Below are 20270 nucleotides of genomic sequence, written 5' to 3'. Positions count from 1 at the left end.
TGAGAGGAACGATCAGTTCCTCCAGTACCGACTAATCTTTGACAGACGACGCACCGTCCATGTTGCTCTCCCTGCTCCTACTTTCTTTGACTTTCAGGCAAAAAGGGGATAATTTATAACCAGGGAGGAGGCGAATGAGTACGAGAGGAGGACGGAGGCAGCCCGCCTCCAAGCTGCAGCTCTTCAGGCAGTAGCTGCTGCATCTCAGTACGACCCCAGCTTCAACTTCGGATATCCACCAGGCCAGCCGTGACCATAAACCAAATTAGGACAAAAGCCTAAGCTTGGGGGAGTACGTATTTCTCACAAACATTACATTCATATTCACACACTCATGCCAGTTGTCGGTGCTCTTACTTTTTCATTGTATCATCCATGCTAATTTATTTTCTTTTCCAACCTTCTTCTTGTGTGTTTGAAAAACCTTAAGAAAAACAAAAAAAAATAGCTGTAGCTTTTAGCTAGTTTACTTTCCATGCTTGTAGTAGTAGTAGTAATTAAAAAGAAAACCCAAAAAGATTTCTTGTTCTTCTTTTGCTTGTTGGGAGCTTTCCTGTGTAAATAGTTTTGTTTATTTTCTTTTCTTTGGGGGTCGAGAGGAGAAGACCTTAATGAAAATGTTTAGTGGCTCTCATATGCATTATTATTGATCTAGCAAAGAGCCCATATTTCCTTGTCTTCTCCCATGTATTGAATGCTTGCAGATTCCAGCTTAGTCCAATGCACATGCACTATTATTATTATCCACACTATTCGGTTGTGCAAGTGAAATGCAATAATGACGATATATGATGGACTGATTGAGGTGAGAGAAGCTGGTATGAACTCGACCTCTTTTGTTTTTGTAAATATGATTAGTCCATCGTTTCTGATTCAGCCTATTATGAATGAAACATGTTTGCAATGACAATTAGAGATTATAGTTGCTCATGCCATGCTTAATTTGCTAGGAGTTTATAATGGTTTACCTTGTGTGCCAACATGCTATTAAAATGGTTGCGATGTGGTATGATAGGGTGGTATCCTCCTTTAAACGATTCGAGTGGCTTGACTTGGCACATGTTCACGCATGTAGTTGAAACAAAATCAACATAGCCTCCACGATATTTATGTTCATGGTGAATTCTATCCTACTGATGCTTGCATTCAGTGTTGATTAATTTTAATGCATGTTCATGACTGTTGTCGCTCTCTAGCTGGTCGCTTCCCAGTCTCTTTCTAGCGTTCACTTGTACTAAGCGGGAATACTGCTTGTGCATCCAATTCCATAAACCCCAAAGTTATTTCATATAAGTCCACCATACCTTCCTATATGCGGTATCTACCTGTCGTTCCAAGTAAATTTGTATGTGTCAAACTCTAAACCTTTAAATAAAATTCTGTTTTGTATGCTCGAATAGCTCATGTATCAACTAAGGTTGTCTATATCTTCCATGATAGGCGGGTTATTCTCAAGAGGAGTGGATCTCCGCTCCTCACTCACGAGAAAATGGTTGGTAACCGGGATGCCCAGTCCCATGCTCAAATCAAATCAAAATAATTGCAAACAAAACTCTCACAGGATTGTTGTTAGTTGGAGGCACCCGTTGTTTTGAACAAGCCATGGATTGATGTTTGTTGGTGGTAGGGGGAGTATAAATTTTACCATTCTGTTTGGGAACCGCCTATAATGTGTGTAGCATGGAAGATATCGAGATCACTCGGTTGTTAATTTGACAATGAAAGTATACCGCTCAAAATATTATTCATCTCTATTTGAAAATCGAGCTCTGGCATCTCTACAAATCCCTGATTCCCTCTACGAAGGGCCTATCTATTTACTTTTATGTTGAGTCATCATCCTCTTATTAAAAAGCACCAGTTGGAGAGCACCGATGTCATTTACATGTATTACTATTAGTTTACATTGATTATGACTGTGACTGGATCTCTTTTACCATGAATTACAATTTGCAGTCAGCCCTTGATCTTCAGAGGTGCTCTGCATTTATGTTTTGCGGTCTCAAAAAGGGCTAGCGAGATACCATCTTGTTATATCATATTATGATTATTTTGAGAAAGTGTTGCCATCCGAGATTTACTATTATTGCTCGCTAGTTGATTATGTCATTGATATGAGTAAACATGAGACCTAAATGTTATTGTGAATATGGTTAGTTCATAATCTTTGCTGAAAACTTGAATGCTGGCTTTACATATTTACAACAACAAGAGCAAACAGAGTTTGTAGAAGTTTTTCTTTATCACTTTTAGTTTGTCAATTGAATTGCTTAAGGGCAAGCAAATATTTAAGCTTGGGGGAGTTGATACGTCTGCAACATATCTACTTTTCCAAACACTTTTGCCCTTGTTTTGGACTCTAACTTGCATGATTTGAATGGAACTAACCCGGACCGACGCTGTTTTCAGCAGAATTGCCATGGTGTTATTTTTGTGCAGAAATAAAAGTTCTTGGAATGACCTGAAAATCAACGAAGAATATTTTTGGAATATATATAAAATACTGGCAAAAGAATCAAGGCCAAGGGGCCCACACCCTGTCCACGAGGGTGGGGGCGCGCCCCCTGCCTCGTGGGCCCCCTGGTGCTCCACCAACCTCAATTCCAACTCTATATATTCACATTCGGGGAGGAAAAATCAGAGAGAAGGATTCATCATGTTTTACGATACGGAGCCGCCGCCAAGCCCTAATCTGTCTCGGGAGGGCTGATCCGGAGTCCGTTCGGGGCTCCGGAGAGGGAAATCCATCGCCATCGTCATCATCAACCTTCCTCCATCACCAATTTCATGATGCTCACCGCCGTGTGTGAGTAATTCCATCGTAGGCTTGCTGGATGGTGATGGGTTGGATGAGATTTATCATGTAATCGAGTTAGTTTTGTTAGGGTTTGGTCCCTAGTATCCATTATGTTCTGAGATTGATGTTGCTATGATTTTGCTATGCTTAATGCTTGTCACTAGGGCCCGAGTGTCATGATTTCAGATCTGAACCTATTATGTTTTCATGAATATATGTGAGTTCTTATTCCTATCTTGCAAGTCTATAGTCACCTATTATGTGTTTTGATCCGTTAACTCCGAAGTGACAATAACCGGGATACTTACCGGTGATGACCATAGTTTGAGGAGTTCATATATTCGCTAAGTGTTAATGCTTTGGTCCGGTACTCTATTAAAAGGAGGCCTTAATATCTCTTAGTTTCCAATAGGACCCAATAGGACCCCGCTGCCACAGGAGGGTAGGACAAAATATGTCATGCAAGTTCTTTTCCATAAGCACGTATGATTATATTCGGAATACATGCCTACATTACATTGATGAACTGGAGTTAGTTCTGTGTCACCCTATGTTATAATTATTGTATGAAGAATCGCATCCGACATAATTATCCATCACTGATCCATTGCCTACGAGCTTTTCATATATTGATCTTTTCTTAGTTACTTTTCCGTTGCCACTGTTACAATCACTACAAAACCAATACCGTTACTTTTGCCACCGTTACCACTACTATCATATTACTTTGCTGCAGATATTAAGTCTTTCAGGTGTGGTTGAATTGACAACTCAGCTGCTAATACTTGAGAATATTCTTTGGCTCTCCTTATGTCGAATCAATAAATTTGGGTTGAATACTCTACCCTCGAAAATTGTTGCGATCCCCTATACTTGTTGGTTATCAGGCGCGAAGGTGCTGGCGGCGTCGTTGGTCTGCGTGAAGCCGACTTCTTTCTTCGCTGGTAGGGCACGGTTTTCCGTGCGCATTGATGGCTGATGGCGTGGAAGGAGCAGTACAACACTGCTTCTTCCACGCCAGCAACTTTGCCCATGCCGCCGTGCTCCATCGCGTGCCGGCCTAGAGCAACTCGGCGCTCCTCGGTGAGCTGGTTTGGAGCGACGAGTTGCTGAACCACGCGCTAGCTTGGAGTGGCCACTTGCCCGTCCGCGTGCCAGCCTGCAACCTCGTCCATGGTGCTGATGGCCTCGAGCGACAAGAGGGGTGGAGCAGCAAGTTGTCTAGCTCATATCTGGCGGGCTTGGCGGGCCACCCAGTCAGCATTTATATTAGAGAACACCTCTTCCTGCACGCCGGATGCCATGTAGAGTGTGGAGAATATGGTACAAGGAGGAGATGGGGAGCAGACGTGTGGTGCGGTTCTTTGCCGACGCTTGGGCTCATTTAAATAGCTAGTGGACGCAAGAAGCCACCTGACGTTGTGTTTAATGCCAGCCGGTTCACGAACGAATATGTGGTCGGAGTAGGTTTCTCGGCACACGCGCGGCTTTAATCGAGGTAGGCGAGGATGCGTTTCAGCGGGGCATGCAGCGGGTTGCGCTCTCTCAGCCACGTGCCGCTTCAATGACGACGCCGACGAGAGGTCGCGTCCGCTCTGGCCCATCATCAATGTGGAGCGGCCGCTTTAATGACGAAGCCGATGAGAGGCCGCATCCTCTTTTGTGCCAACATCAATGTGGAGCGGCCGCTTTACAGCGGCATGAATGCAGGCAACTGGCGCCGGACAGGAACGCACACGGGCGAGGGAGAAGGGTTTTGGATGGGCCACGGTTGCTAGACGCAGACGTGGTAGCGGTCCGGACGCCCGCAAACGCCCCTCCCTCACTGTCTCCGGTTTGCGGGAAAAAGCGACCGGCATGCAGACCGATACAGCACCGCGTTGGATGGCAAAACACGTATGAGCCGTGCGGTCCGGACGGTTTGAGGGTCGGCATTGAAGACGTTTTTTTGATACAAGCATGAACCATCAAAGCTAAGGCCAACTCCACCACACAACCCATTTCGACCCCAAACGGATGTCCGCTTCTGTCCGTTTGGGGTGCGATTTGACGGACGTCCGAGGGCGTATAGGCAGACGAAAGTATCTGCGCCCAACGCGCAGGATGCATCCTGACCGCAAACGGACATGCCCCGCCCGTGCCGAGCCCCTCCGCCTTGCCTCGTGCTTTGCCTCGCCAGTGCGCGCCCGCCCCAAGCTCCTGGGCTATCCCGCGCTTGTCAGAGCGTGCCCGTCGCGCAGCCCCACCCCAAGCTTCCCGGCAGCACCCCCGGCGCTCGCCGGAGCGCGCCTGCCCCGCCCCGAGCTCCCCATCCGTTGCAACGCCGCCAGAGCGCGCCCCGAGCTCCCCAGCACGCGCGCCCGCCCTTTCCTCTGTCGTCGCCGCCGCGACCCCGTGCGGCGGGGGTGCGTCGGCGCAGCACGCGTGGCGGGCGGGCGGCGGAGCAGCGGCGGGGGCATGGGCGGGCGGCGGGGGCGTGGTAGGCGGCGGGCGGGCGGCGGAGCGCGCGCGCGGAGCAGCGGCGGGGGCGCAGGCGAGCGGTGGGGGCGCGACAGGCGGCGGGCGGGCGGGCGGAGCGCGTGCGGAGCAGCAGCGGGGGCGCGGCTGAGCAGCGCGGGCAGCGCGACGGAGCGCGCGGGAGCAACACGGGCAACGCGGTGGGCGCGCAGGAGCAGAGCAAGCAGCGCGGCGGGCCTGGCGAGCAGTGCGGCGGGCCTGGCGAGCAGCGCGGCGGGGCGGCGGCGGGGCCCATCCAGCCTCTCGGTCTCACTGATTTGTGGGCCAGAGGGAAGGCACGGGCCGACAGGAGCGGACGAGAGGGGCGAGGAGAGTGTCTGTTTTCTGTCCGTTCGGAAGCATTCTTGGACCAAGTTTGCTCCAGGTTTGGGGTTAGGCCGGAAAAAAAAGCGTCCATAAGACAACTATGTCCATTTGGGTATTACCACTGGGTCGTGTTTTATCCCAAACGGATAAAAGCGGACCGGATGGGACATGGATACGTCACGCGGTGGAGTTGGCCTAACGGATTTTCTCCCCCAACTGCCCGTCCAAGAAGTAGAAGCGGTGGCGTGAGGGAAGTTCAAATTTCGAAATTTGAATCGAAGAGGCAGAGCAAAAAGGGAGGGGTGAGGGCGCGCCCGTGGCTTGTGTCACGAGTGTCAGATCGTACGGTCAGCGGGAGGGCGCGTGTCGACCTCCCATTGCGTCCCTCACCCACTCCCTCCCCCGTTTCCCGCCCTTTTTATCCCCCCTCTCTCCCCGACTCCAGAAGCTTCCTCCCTTCCTCAGTCCCTCGCCTGGCTCTGCTCTGCCGCCCACCGCCATCTTCACCGCCGGCGAAGAGAGAGGGAGGATGGGGACCCGGGAACTGCCGCTGCCGATGTGCTTCGAGCTCCTCCTCGGCAAAGGTGACCGAATCCATCGCTCTGTCTGTGCCTCCCTTCGCCGGCCGGCCGTACGTCTCACCGTTCGATTGATTTTTCTTGTTATTCTGCAGAGCGTGACCGGTGGCCGCTGGAGGCCAGGCTCATCTGCGCCGCCCACAACGGCAGCGTCCGCAAACTCAAGAGTAAGCCCCCCCCCCCCCCCCCCCCCCTCTCTGCCCCCGCCGCCGTCCGTCTGCTCTAGATCTGTCCGGGCCGGGCGCATAGGGTCGATTCAGCCACCGTACGTGCGCGCGCCGGCCGCTGCCTTCCCATTTCGTTGGCCGACATGCGGCGGCTCCGGGTGCCTGATGCTGGGGTTTTCTAGCTGCAGACCAGTGCCGATTTCTTTCTTTTTTTGCTACGGGATTCTTGCTGCGATTTCTACGATTAGCAGCGAAGCTGGGAATTTGGGGGGCTTTTCTAGTTGCAGAGCAGTGACATTTCTTAATTAGTACTCCAATTTGATGGAACTGCAGTATACCATGGGATTCTTGCTACGATTCGTAGCTAAAAAAAGTGCCCCCTTTTTCATGTCTGAACTGCAGAGATCGCAAAGGAGCTGGACGTGCATGGGCACGGCATCCCGGCGACGGTGGCCAACACCACCTACATGGGAATGAACGTGCTGGACGCCGCCGGCGGCTGTGGCAGCCTGCCGGTCTACCGGTACCTCGTCGAGGAGCTCAAGATGGACGCCGGGAAACCCGACACCGCTCAGGGTAATCTGTGCTAATGAACACGTGCATTTCCTTTCTCGTCTTAGATAAAATGTACTCCCTCTGTGAAGAAATATCAGATCGTTTAGATCACTACATGGTGGGTACTTACTACAATGTGAGAAAATGGGTCTAATTTATGACTTAACCATCAACTGGCTTCTAGGTTTTACGCCCTTGGAGTATGCTGTCCAGAATGGACACCTCCCTGCCGTCAGGTACCTTCTTGACCACGGCGCCGATCTGCACCAGGAACGTTCCACCCTCACTCTTCTTCATACAGCTGCAGTTCATGGTACAGACAAGAGGATCTTTTCCCTTTGTTGTTATATATCTGGCCTTCCTTCAGTGCCAGGATTGGTTTCTGAGATATCTGTCCTTGTTTTGCTTCAAGCTGTTAAAAGCAGTTTACACCTACCTAAACGAGCATTCATGACTACCAACTTATGGTAACTGATAATAGTAATTCTTCGCGTTCCGAATGTTTGCTCAGTCAAATGTGAACCAACAAAGCTTGAAAGCTGCTTTCCCCCTCTAGCTACTGAAACTTTGTTGCCCCAAAACAGTCGTAGAACTGCACTGTGTAGCAGCAGAGGTTAGTTGAATGTGGAGACGAATGATGTGGCGATGAAGTGAAATCATTTTACAAGGGCTAAGCTAACCTAAGATAAACAATTTTCCTACTGCTGTAAACCGAACACTTTTTCTTTTCTTGTTGCTCTAAATTAAAACAACTCTGATCTTTTTGGCTTCTCATGTTTATCAGCATCTGCATAAGGGCCAATCTTGTAAAATTTTCTGCTGCTCTCAGATATGCGAAAATGAAAATCCATGTGCCATCATATTGCTACCAGTTTTTGAAGGCAGTATATTTACCACATTTGTCGGTTGATGTACTTATATGCCATATTTTATTTTGTTCTAGCGGCCACTGAAACTTGCTAATGTCTGTTTTCTTCTTATATATATATGTCATATTTCATTTTGTTCTAGCCATTGAAACTAGTAAATGTCTGTTTACTTATTCTGTTTCTTATCGATGTTATGAATGTCTGTTTCTGAAATATATGTTGTTAGCAGCAGCATAGATGAGACCTGAGAGGTATAACAACAAAAGTATGAAATCCCAAGTTGTGGTAACTGATCATAGTAATTCTTCGTATTCCGAATGTTTACTCAGTGAAATGTGAACCAACAAAGTTGCTCCCCCCCCTCTAGCAATTGAAACCTGGTTACCCAAAAACAGTTGTAGAATTCTACCATGTACCAGCAGGCGTTATGTCGGAGAGCCTTCTGTTGAATGTGGAGATAAATGCTGTGGGGATACACTTGAATTTACTTTACCAAGAGCTAAGCTATCCTAAGATATAAAAAAATGCTGTCGAAAAAGAATAGTTTCCTTGTTGCCATAAATTAAAACAACTCTGATCTTATTTGCTTCTCATGTTCATCAGCATCTGCATATTGAGTCTTTTTAGCTGTAAACTTTTAACATAGTTGTCACATTAATTTGGGTTTCTATCTCTCACAAATGTAAAATACTCCATGGTCATCATGGTGGTACCAATTTCTTTAGGCATTGTATATACCTTATTTGTCTGTGGATCTTCTTGCGGAATATCTATTTCACATACTATTTTGTTCTAGCCAGTGAAACAAGTTCCCAAAAAATGTCTGTTTACTTAGTATGTTAACTGTCTATTTATGCAAGTCTTTCCGGATAACTATTTGATACACTATCTTGTTCTGGCTGTTAGAAGTAGTTTTCCCTCAGATGACTGTTTATTTACTATGACTATGTCTTATGGTAACCGATGATGGTAATTCTTTGTTTGCCATATGCTTATTCAGGGAATTGTGGATCAGCAATATTGCTTATCCCTTCTACATACTGAAACTTTCTTGCCCAAAAACATTTTCATGTACTATTATTAGTGGTATAATCTTTGTTTTCCTTCTTTTTCTCCAGGGCGGTCTGAAATAGTAAAGTTTCTTCTTTCTAAAGGAGCTGATGTTGATGCACTATCAGATGCTGGGACACCACTCACTCTTGCTTCTCTTAGAGGACATGCTAGTATTCTGAAGATCCTTTTGCAGCACAATGCAGATGTACTTTTCAAATCTTTTGTTATGTCATCTTTTAACTCCTGTTCTCTTTTTTGCTGGGTTTTTGCTATGCTGTCCAATTGCCCCACCTGTATGAGGGTCTTTTTGGTTAGTGACTTTGACTTAGTTACTTACCTGTTTGTTCGACATCTGCGCTTGCCGCATTATTCTTTTCCTGCAACATGTGTCCTATGTTACTGACTCCAAAAAAGTGTGGTCGGCTTCCCTTAGGCTTGGCAAAGTATGACACTCATTTTCATCATCGACATGCTTAGTAAAAAGTATGGCAAATATCAGCAACCTTCGCAAACCAGTCAAGCATGCTCTGCTAATAGCTGTTATGTGTGAGCCACACCAGGCGTGGTGGCACTGGTGACCCACACAAGAACTCTGAAAAATCACTGGTGACCCACACTATATAAGCTATGCTCTTAGAAAGAAGTATCAGCTCAGATTTTTTTTTCCCTTACAAATGTTGTCTTTCTCTTGGGTCATATTTTGACATGGCATTAATTTCTTTTATTTATTTTTCCAGCCCAACAAGGGTAATGGTGTGTTTGTACCTTTAGACGTGGCATTAAACAAATCCTTTGTCTCCTGTGTGAAGCTATTGGTTCAGGTACAGTATCCTCTGTTTATTAATTATATTTCAGTAGGAATATAGGATTTCTATAAACCGATGTTTGATTTAGTTATCTCTGTATTAGCAACTAGAAAATTGTTTGATGGGCTTGTCTTCTATGTTTGCATCTGATAGGGTGGGACTAATGTGAACGGCGATAATCCTTTGGCAAAGGCTGCAGAGAAGGGCCTAACTGAAGCTATTAAGTGTTTGGTGGAAGCTGGTGCAAACCCAAATGTTATTGACAGGGTGAGAATGCTCTCTTTTTGCCACATATTCTTGTGTCTTGCTTGGCTTTGTAGTTTCAGTATACATGTCTTAAATTGATATGCAACATCCTTACCAGTTATGACATAAGTACAGCAACATTATGCTAAGCTGCATTTTTTTACATAAGCTTGTCGCTGTTTCGCCTTTCCCCCTTTGTGCCATGTATTTTGTTAATTTGGTCAGTTGAGTAATACGGTTTTAAGTAGTAGTGTCGACAACATTGCTTATTTCCTAAATGTTGAAAATCTCTTTGCTAAAGCTTCGCTTGTCCCTCACCAGTTTGGTAGATTGCCAATAGAGTTGGCTGCTGAGTATGGTACACGAGAAGATGTCGAGATTCTCTTTCCTTTCACCTCTCCCATTTCAACCGTGGCCAATTGGACTGTTGATGGAATCATTAAGCATGTGGAGATGGAAATCAAGCAACTCGAGGTACGTAGTTGTGGCAAATTTCTTGCATGCCCATGGCAATTTTGTCCACCTTAACTCTCTGGACGATGTTGGCATCGGGTAGGCATTTAACTAAAACTTCATAGAACAAGAATCTGAATTTCCCGAAGCTTAGTTTCCTATTCCTGCTCGTCAAACGCACATGTATTTTCTTGCATCTGCATCACTGTTTAAGCTCTGTTCTGAAAACTCATTTTATTGGATATCTTGTTTTTCTCATATGTCACTCTGCTCAAATTGTAATTCATGAAGTCTGTTTTTTTTTTTCAAAAATAACAAGGAGGCAGATTCATCTTCTTAAATAGTTCTCTCCATTTCCTGTCTGCTTAGCAAGTGAGAACTGATTTTTTAAATCTTGCATTGATTACAACTATTTCTTGGATTCATTCACTTCACATTAACATCTTAGTAGAGTAATGATTCTTCCTCAAATGCATCTGACCTCCCAAGTTGAATATGTATATAAGAGGTCTGACTCAAGTTATTGTGAGTTGTCCAGGATGGTAGTTTTGTGAAAAAGAAGATGTCTGACTTAAAACAACAAGGGGATGAAGCATTTAAGAAGCAGGATTATCAAAATGCATCAGTGTTCTACACACAGGTATATTGTCAGGCTATTTTTTTCTTTCTAGACTGGAGGTACAGCCATGAAACATGTTCCTCCATTACAATTTGGCTGATCCATATTATTAAAATTGATTGACCTTTGCAATGTGTAAAAACTGACCAGTTATCTTGTAATGCTATCACATGAACTTGTTGAGAGATTAGTCACTGGTGTGTGCATCTTGTCACAGTATGTAGTATTAGCTGGACAGCATAGTCTTGAGAAGTTCCATTCTAGAGCTAGTGGTAAAAAACAATGGGGACACTTTCATTGAAAATAAAACAAGAATGCATTGATGTCGATCTTCCATTTCGTCGGGAGGAATTTTGTTGGAATTAAACCTGACTCATACTATGTGTCGATTAGAACTCCGAATAGGTAAAGAGCTAGACGAGCCTGTGGCAATAAGCCAAGCCTCCGTGTGTGTGAGTACTAGTGCTACTGTTAGATCGATACTTCAATTGATCAGTTAGCTATACGTACGTGAGCTTCTGCCGGACTAATCAATCTGGTGCGCTGCTTTTGCTGTTTACGTGCACGACCAACAGCGAGGTTGATCGGTAGCGGAATAAAGCTCAGCGTTCGTTGTCTTTCGTGTCGGTCGTCGCGTGTCATCGGAAAGTATTCGGTGGCGTTGTCTGGGCCAATAAATTTCAGGTGGCAGATGGCCTTCTATCACTGTTTTCGTTTCTTGGTCATTGTACGAGGACAAATGACAAATGATTGGTCGTGTAAAGTGATCCAAGCATTTCTGGAATGTGGCAACTAGAGCAAGTTTTCACCGTATCATCTGGTGTAGGCACTGAAGATGGATAACTTCGACACCAAGCTGTTATCAAACAGGAGCCTCTGCTTGCTTCGCATGGGTGAAGGGCGAAGGGCTTATGAGGATGCAGCTGACTGCACAAAGCTGCGCCCGAAGTGGGCAAAGGCGCACTATCGGGCAGGGGCAGCTCTAATGTTCATGAAGGTGCATGCAGTGGGAGGGTTGAAACTGACGATTTCATTGCTGCTTTCACATGTGTCACGTCATTTGATTCCACCGTGCTCTTGTGTTGCGCAGGAGTATGATGCTGCGTATTCCTCACTGTCGCGGGCTCTGGAGTTGGACCCGGAAAGCGAAGAGATCGAGAAACTATTCTGGTAAGGAATCCATCTTCCATCTTGTGCTTTCTTGAGGTTAACACTGCTAGCTGCTGCAGATTCTTGTTGTTGCTGTAACTGGTAGAATCTGTTCCTTGCTTAAATGTTTTGGTCAACCGAATTTTGCAGGGAGGCGATGGAGCTGAAGTGATCATCGTGCAACTGCGGAGGGAAGCTCAGGCAGAATGGGAGCTCTTTCGTGTGTGTGTGTGTGTGTGTGTGTGTGTGTGTGTGTGTGTGTGTGTGTTCTCAGACAAAATACTGGACTTTAAATTATGGCGCCTTTCTGTGCGTGATTCATGGAGGACCTTAGCAGATGCTTAGGGCAAATCATGTTGCTGGCTACTTATTTTGAGTTCTCTGAAACTTGCATCCTGTTAGTATGCCGAAGTGTGGCAGCAGTGGATGATGAAATTCCTAACTGCGCTAGAGTGAAATGTTTGGCAGAAGATCAGTATATTCAGACCTTATTGTGTTCCGTTATCTTTTGGTCCATTTTGGATCGCATGGGAAAAAAATTAGACCTTATTGCGACAAGCTGAAAGTTGTAGGGCAGATGCTAGTTAAGTAGCTTGTTGTACAGGGTTATCTGGACAGCACAGACTGGACAAATTGCATGCCTAGAGTCAGTGGTATTAAAACATGGTGATAATTTTGTTCAAAGTAAAATAAGGATGCATTGGTGTCGGTCTGCCATTTCATTGGGAGAAATTTCAGGTGGGAGATGCTATTTTTACCAGTTTTTGTTCTTGGGTCAGTATACTGTGGACAAATGACAAATGATTGGTGGTGTAAAGCGAGGACCGTATTGGTGTTTTTTGGGTACAAGGACAAACCTAGTATGTGCCAACAAGTTTTTCATTTCCCTCTTTCTCCCTTGGCCTTCTTTGTAAATACTTTCTGTAATACAAAAATCAATAAAATGAGTTCAGGATGGCTTTGCCCGCCGTAGTTCCCTCAACAAGAAAAAACGTGTAATTTTTTTCCAGCCACTAGTGACGATGAGGAGGCCCGTTTCTCTAAATAAAAAGTAGTCTTTGGACGAATATATCAGGTTTGTGCAATGAAAGCAACAAGATGAGTATCACAACATAATTTTTATTTTTATTACTCTCTCCTTATAAAGATTTGAGAGAATCTTCCTATTTTCCTCCCGCTATACCAATTCGCCCAACACCCGTCCCTCCAATCTTCACGCCAGCCTGGATTAGAGTTCAAGTCCAACAATGGCTACCTTCATTTGTGCCAAAAGCTTGTCGAATCTCGAGAGCGAACCTTCGTACCCAAGCCTACCAAGGTGGCTCATGGGCGTGCCCAGCATGCCCGCGGCCATATCCCTAGGGAACCCAAACGGCAGAAGCCAAGGTTCCAAAATCTATGAACGGATCAATGGCAATGGTTCGAGCAATCACCTCTTGTGCATGATTTTCCAGCCTCAGTGGTGATACATCAGGACCACTTACACAAGATTTGGGGGATGGCAGCATTTAGGGATGCCCCTGTAGTCCGTACTGAAATCTCTAAAAAGACCTATATTTAGAAACGGAGGGAGTACATTGCTACACTTTTCATAGGATAGGTAGTCAGTTCATCATCCACTGTCACACTTCCATACTAACAGGATGCGAGTTTCAGAGAACTCAAAATAGGTAGCCAGTAAGATGTTCTGCTCTAAGCTGCTGCTACAATCCACAGATCACGTACAGAAAGGCGCCATAATTTGAAGTTCAGGGTTTTAATCCGAGAACACACACCCACAAAAAAAGGAGCTTCTCTCCGCAGATGCATGCGGGGTTGATCATACCAGTTCCACCTCAATAGTCTCCCTGCAAGAATCAGTGGATATAAACATGTAATATACCTGTTAAGAATCCGAAACAGCTGACAATGTTATCAATCAGTCAAGGAAAAACAAGATTAAAGATGAAATCTCTTACAAGAGTAATTTCGCAATCTCTTGACTTCCCGGGTCCAACTCCAAAGCACGCAAGAGTGAGTGATAAGCATCATCATAATCCTACGGAACACAAGCGCACGGTGGAATCAAATGACACGGCACATGTGAAAGGAGCAATGAAATTGTCAGTTTGAACCATCCCACTGCACCTCCATTAAAATTTGAGCTGCTCCTTGCCGATAGTACGCCTTTGCCCACATTGGCTGCAGCTTTTTGCATTCAGTTGCATCATCATAAGACCTTTCTCCATCACCCATTCGAAGCCAGCAGAGGCTCCTGTTTGATAACAACTTTGCGTCAAAGTTATCCATCTTCAGTGCCTGCAACAGACAAAACAGAGGAAAATTGTTGTTGCTGCCACATTCCAGAAGCACTGATCAGTTTAGACATTCCAGACTAGACACTAGTGTGTGCGACAGGATGCACACACTAGTGACTAGTCTTTCAACAAGTACATGTGATAGCATTACAAGGTAACTGGTCATTTTTTACACATGGTTAAGGCCAATCAATTTTCATAATAAATCAACTAAATTGTAATGGAGGAGCATGTTTCATGGCTGTGCCTCCAGTCTAGAAACAAAAAATACTTCAGCAGCGTACCTGTGTGTAGAACACTGATGCATTTAGGTAATCCTGCTTCTTAAATGCTTCAGCTGCTTGTTGCTTTAGGTCAGAGATCCTCTTCTCCACAAAATTATCATCCTGGGCAACTCGCAATAACATGAGTCAGATATATATACATAACTTAAGAGGTCAGATGCGTGTGAGGGAAAAATCAGTACTCTAGCAAGATGTTAAGGTGAAGTGAATGAATACAAGAAACAAATGTTCTAATCAATGCAAGATCTGAAAATCCAGTTTTCACTTGCTACTCAGACTTTAGAAGGAGATCACTATTTAAAAAATGAATTTGTCTCCTCGTTATTTTTAACAGAATCAGATTAAATGAACTATAATTCAAACAAAATGTTATTTAATAAAGCGTCATTCAAATAAAACGACTTTGCGAATTACCATTTGAGCAAAATAAGTAAAATAAAAAAGAGTTTTCAGAACAGAGCTTTAACAGCTATGCATATGCAAGAAAATACATGTGCATTTGACTAGCAGGATGAGGAAACTAAGCTTGGGCAATTCTTGATCTATGAAGTTTAGTTAAACATCGACTTGATGCCAAAACTTCTCAGAGAATTAACATGGAACCAAAATCGCCTTGGGTGTGCAAGAAAATTGCTACACTGACATACCTCAAGTTGCTTGATTTCCATCTGCACATGACTAATGATTCCATCAACGCTCCAATGGGCCACAGTTGAAATGGGAGAGGTGAAAGGAAAGAGAATCTCGACATCTTCCCGTGTACCATACTCAACAGCCAACTCTATTGGCAATCTACCAAACTGTTGAGGAAAAAGGTAAATAAGCAATGTTCCAGGCACGATTAATGCAAACCATATTATTCACCTGACCAAAATAACAAAGACACGACACCAAGGGGAAAAGGCGAAACAGCAACAAGTTATGCAAAAAAAAAAGGTAACTTAGCACAGCCTTCTATTGTTATTTTGCAGATAGCATGATGCAGCTGTACTTACATCATAACTCGTATGGTTGTTGCACATCAGTATAAGACGTATACTGAAACTATATAGCCAAGCAAGACACGAGAATATGTGAAAAAAAGAAGCATTCTCACCCTGTCAACAACATTTGGGTTTGCACCAGCTTCCAACAAGCACTTAATAGCTTCAGTTAAGCCCTTCTCTGCAGCCTTTGCCAAATGATTAATACCGCTCACATTAGCTCCACCCTATCAGATCAAATATAGAAGGCAAGCCATCATACCGTTGTCTAGTTGCTAATACAGAGATAACTAGATCAGACATAAGTTTATAGATATCCTACATTCCTACTGAAGTATAATAAACAAAGGATGCCATACCTGAATCAATAGCTTCACACAGGACACATAAGATTTGTGTAATGCCACGTCTATAATTCCAAACAGACCAGCAACCTTGTTGGGCTGGAAAATTTAAACAAAGTACTTCATTTTCATGACAAAATATGACACAGTTTGAAGAGAAAAATGAATTTGGAAGGGAAAATTGGCTGAGCTGATACTTCTTTTCTAAGAGTATAGTTTATATAGTTATATATCCCTTTGTTCCCAGTGATTTTTCAGAGTTGTTGTGTAGTTCACCAGTCCCGCCATGCCTGATGTGGCTCAAACAGTAACAGCTATGAGCAATTTCTGCTTAGTTGGTTTCTGAAGGTTGCCAAAATTTGCCACTCTTCTGAAGGTTGCCAAAATTTGCCACACTTTTGCCTAAGCATGTCTATGGTTGGATGATGAAAATGATTGCCATACTTTGCCAAGCCTAAGGAACCCTACCCAATTTTTGTGAGTCAGTGACACGTGGTACCCATGTTGCAGCAAAGAATCTTGCCACAAGTGCGGTTGCCAAACAAATTGTCTAACTTTTGGCGTGGCATGGTTAGTTACCGGCCAAAAAGACCCTCAAATACAGGTGTGTGCAATTGGAGAATGTAGCAAAGACCCGGCAAAGAGAGAACTGGACTAAAAAGACAACATATCAACAAAACATTTGAATAGTACATCTGCACCGTGCTGCAAAAGGATCTTGAGAGTACTAGGATGTCCTTTAAGAGCAGCAAGAAGGAGTGGTGTCCCAAGATCTGACATTGCATCAACATCAGCTCCTTTAGAAAGGAGAAACTTTACTATTTCAGATTGCCCTGGAGAAAAAGAAGGCAAACAAAGATCATAACAGTGTTAATAGTACACGAGAAAACATTTTTGGGCAAGGAAGTTTAAAATAGCTAGGAGGGAAAAACATTATTGCTGGTCCACATTTCCCTGAATAAACTTATGGCAAACAAAGAATTACCATGATCAGAGTACCATAAGACGTAGTCATACTAAGTAAACAGTCATTTAAGGGGAAATTACTTCTAACAGCCATAACAAGATAGTGTATCAAATAGCTATCCCAGGAGATTTGCATACAAAGACAGTTAATCTACTAAGTAAACAGACATTTTTTGGGAAATCCGTTTCAATGGCTAGAACAAAATAGCATATGAAATAGATATCGTGCAAGAAGATCCACGGAATAAAAGAGTATATACAGTGCCTTAAAAAATTGGTACCAACCTGACGGCACAGGGACTATTTTCACATTTGTGAGACAGAAACCCGAATTAATGTAACAACTATGTTTAGAAGTTTCTTAAGACTGAAGAATATGCAGATGCTCATGAACATGAGAAGCAACTAAGGTTGGCGTTGTTTAAATTTATGGCAACAAAAATCTGTTTCTTTTTTACAGCAACAAATAAAATTGTTTATCGTAGGTTAGCTTAGCTCTTGGTAAAATAAATCCACTTGCATCGCTACTGCATTCCTCTCCACATTCAATGGAAGGCTCTCCAACATAATATCTGCTGCTACATTGTAGTGTTCTACGACTGTTTCTGGGCAAGAAAGTTTCAGTAACTAGAGGAAAGCAATTTTGATGGTTCACATTTCACTGAATACAAATATGAGGAAAACAAAGAATTACTATGATCAGTTACCATAAGTTGGTAGTCATACTGAATACATACTCATTTAGGGGGAAACAGACTGCTTTTAACAGCTTGAACTAGATGGTATATTAAATAGTTACTCCCTCTGAAGAAATATAAGAGCGTTTAGATCATTACATTAGTGATCTAAACGCTCTTATATTTGTTTACGGAGGGAGTACTTATCAAGCGAGACTTACATAAGAAGATGGTTATATTTAAATACTAAGTAAACAGACATTTTGGGGTAACTAGTTTGAATGTCTAGAACAAAATATAAGAAGATCAGCGGACAAATTCGTAAATGTAATGTCTACAATGTTTTTTTATTCATAACTGAGCAGGATTTCGAATTAATGTGACATGCTTAAACTTTCTTCCCCGCAAAAAAAAAAACTATGCTCAACACATCATTAGACTGATCGATATGCAGACGTGGAAGAAGAGATATTTATCACAGCAGCAATTTCATATTTGTTTGTACCACGAGATGCAGCTGAATGAAGAAGAGTGCTATCTCCGCGTTGCAGATGCAGATCAGCACCATGGTCAAGAAGGTACTTGATGGCAGGGAGGTGGCCATGTTTGACAGCATGCTCCACGGGCGTAAAATCTAGCAGCAAGATCCACATGGCCAGGTCAAAGTCGATGGTCAAGTCATCATAATCATAAGTTAAAGCCACGCAAATTGTCCAAGTGGAGAGGACAATGCATTTTCATTAGGATCAGGAAGCAGATTACCAACAAGGGTGTCAGGCTTGTGGATGTCCATCTTGACCTCCTCGACGAGGTACCGGTAGACTGGCGGCCTGCCGAGTCCACCGGCGGCGTGGAGGGCATTCATGCCCATGTAGGTAGTGTTGGTCACTGTCGCTGGGATCCCATGCCCCTCCACGTCCAGCTCCTTTGCAATCTCTTCAGTTTATACAAAAAAAGGGGGACACTTTTAGGGTGTGTTTGGTTCAGGGACGAAGTGTAACGGAATGTCACGGTCCCATTCCACTAGAATGGGTCGGTTCCGTCACTGTGTTTGGTAGTGGCAATTTGAAGGAATGGAATGGTTACATTTTGATGTTTAGTTTGAGAGATAGGATGGGATGAGTTTATTTATCTCATCATGAATTGGAGTGGATTCCGGTCATTAAAAAGGCAGATAAATATTGAATTGTGCAGCAGTGTTAGCATCAAGATTCAAGAACACTCTGTCAAAAACAAATCGCAGCTGATCTGATTGGATTTCAGTCAAACAAAGGCCACCCAAATACCAAAGTCTGCATCTGATCTGTGTGCTACAAGCAAAAAATGCAGCTTGCTCGTCCAGCCTTGCTCCTCCAGTCCACAAGATCGATAGCAGCGACCCAGATGCAAAATTCTGGATCAACAGCAGCCACCCAAACGCAGCCTTGCTCCTTCAGTTCTTTTTCAATCATCTGGCCGACGGGGTGAATTGCACGTTGCTCTTGCACCGAGGCCGTCCAGCCGCTCGAGCTCGAGCTCGGCAGCCATGGTTGCGAGCTAGGCTGGCCTTTCAGTCGCACCACGCCACACACACACACATGCGCCTCCTCACGTACACACAGACGCACCTCACCCCGAACTCCTTCCGCCAGATCCTTGGTCGAGGGGGAGATAGGAGGGGCAGGAGACGCCGACGAGGCTGCACTTCCGATGAGGGGCAGCGGAGGAAGGGAAGGTGCTCCGGCCGACGGCCGCCGCCATGGCCAGCGAGGGAGAGAGGGCAGAGGTCGTGGGTGGCTGGGCCGCGGGCCGCGAGGTGGGTGAGAGATGAGGAGAAGAGACGCGAGCGAGGCGTTCCGCGTGGTCCGGCCGATTTGGAGGAATGCCTAGGTTCGGCATAAACAGGGAATATGCCGTTTCCTGGAATCGCTGAGTTCTGGTTCCTTCCACAATCCAAACACCGGAACGGGTCCTGGGGATGGAACCGACCCGTGCCGTTCCACTTGGTGACACAAACCAAATACACCCTTAGTTACCAATTGGGACAAGAACGTGGTATGTGAATACTGCAATCAGAATCGGAAAAAAATCGCAACTGATTCTTAGGAAGGGGGCCAAGAATTTGGTCTGTAAACCCCCATTTGCGACCAGAAAAAACCCCAAGCCCCAGCGCTCCAGCCTAAATCACAAGCAAAATTGAGACCCTTGGAGCCGTATCTCGCCCACAATCTGCGGTAAATCGGAAGCAGAGCACACAAGGCAGCCAAACCCTAAGCCTCCGGCCAGATCTAGCGAGCGAAATGACCCGGGACGCCGGGGAGAGAGAGAGAGGTAGGGAGGTGCGGGGATTTGGTGAAATGCGGCGGCTTCGATGAACCTGGCCTCCGGCGGCCACCGGTCGCGCTCTGCACAGCAAGCGAAATCGAACGATGAGACGGCCGGCGGAGGGAGGGTCGACGGTCGATTGGGTTAGGTTAGGTTGGGGTGTCAGTCGCCTTTACCGAGGAAGAGCTCGTACAGGCGAGGCAGCGGCCACTCCCGGCTCCCCATCCTCCCCTCACTCTCTTCCTTCGCCGGCGGCGGCGGCGGCGGCGGTGGCGGAGGAAGGCAAAGGACGAGGGAATC

At 45.0% G+C, this 20270-nt stretch overlaps 2 protein-coding genes across 3 annotated transcripts; one reads left to right on the top strand and one right to left on the bottom strand.

Moving 5' to 3' along the window:
* Window positions 1–6043: 6043 nt before the first annotated feature.
* Window positions 6044–12599, top strand: LOC125506874 (ankyrin-1-like). 2 transcript variants are annotated; one of them, XM_048671584.1, is made up of 12 exons: window positions 6044–6204; window positions 6294–6365; window positions 6768–6941; window positions 7105–7233; window positions 8908–9047; window positions 9580–9663; window positions 9802–9915; window positions 10216–10368; window positions 10886–10987; window positions 11793–11963; window positions 12057–12136; window positions 12266–12599. In XM_048671584.1, the coding sequence occupies exons 1-12, from the start codon at window positions 6150–6152 to the stop codon at window positions 12285–12287; spliced, it is 1296 nt and encodes a 431-aa protein (XP_048527541.1). In that variant the 5' UTR covers window positions 6044–6149; the 3' UTR covers window positions 12288–12599. The 2 variants fall into 2 exon arrangements, with proteins under 2 accessions (XP_048527541.1, XP_048527542.1); XM_048671585.1 differs by lacking the exon at window positions 7105–7233.
* Window positions 12600–13729: 1130 nt separating this feature from the next.
* On the bottom strand, window positions 13730–19193 carry LOC125506609 (ankyrin-1-like). The gene is made up of 11 exons (XM_048671402.1): window positions 19154–19193; window positions 18429–18602; window positions 18172–18300; window positions 16717–16856; window positions 16039–16122; window positions 15793–15906; window positions 15344–15496; window positions 14697–14798; window positions 14243–14413; window positions 14074–14153; window positions 13730–13962 (listed from the first exon to the last, which is right to left on the bottom strand). Exons 1-11 carry the CDS (start codon window positions 19191–19193, stop codon window positions 13935–13937), a joined length of 1215 nt encoding a protein of 404 aa, XP_048527359.1. The 3' UTR covers window positions 13730–13934.
* Window positions 19194–20270: the final 1077 nt, after the last annotated feature.

This window comes from Triticum urartu, chromosome 5 (assembly GCF_003073215.2).
Source record: "Triticum urartu cultivar G1812 chromosome 5, Tu2.1, whole genome shotgun sequence".
Classification (NCBI taxonomy): domain Eukaryota; kingdom Viridiplantae; phylum Streptophyta; class Magnoliopsida; order Poales; family Poaceae; genus Triticum; species Triticum urartu.
This window is presented reverse-complemented; position numbering and strand designations above follow the sequence as displayed.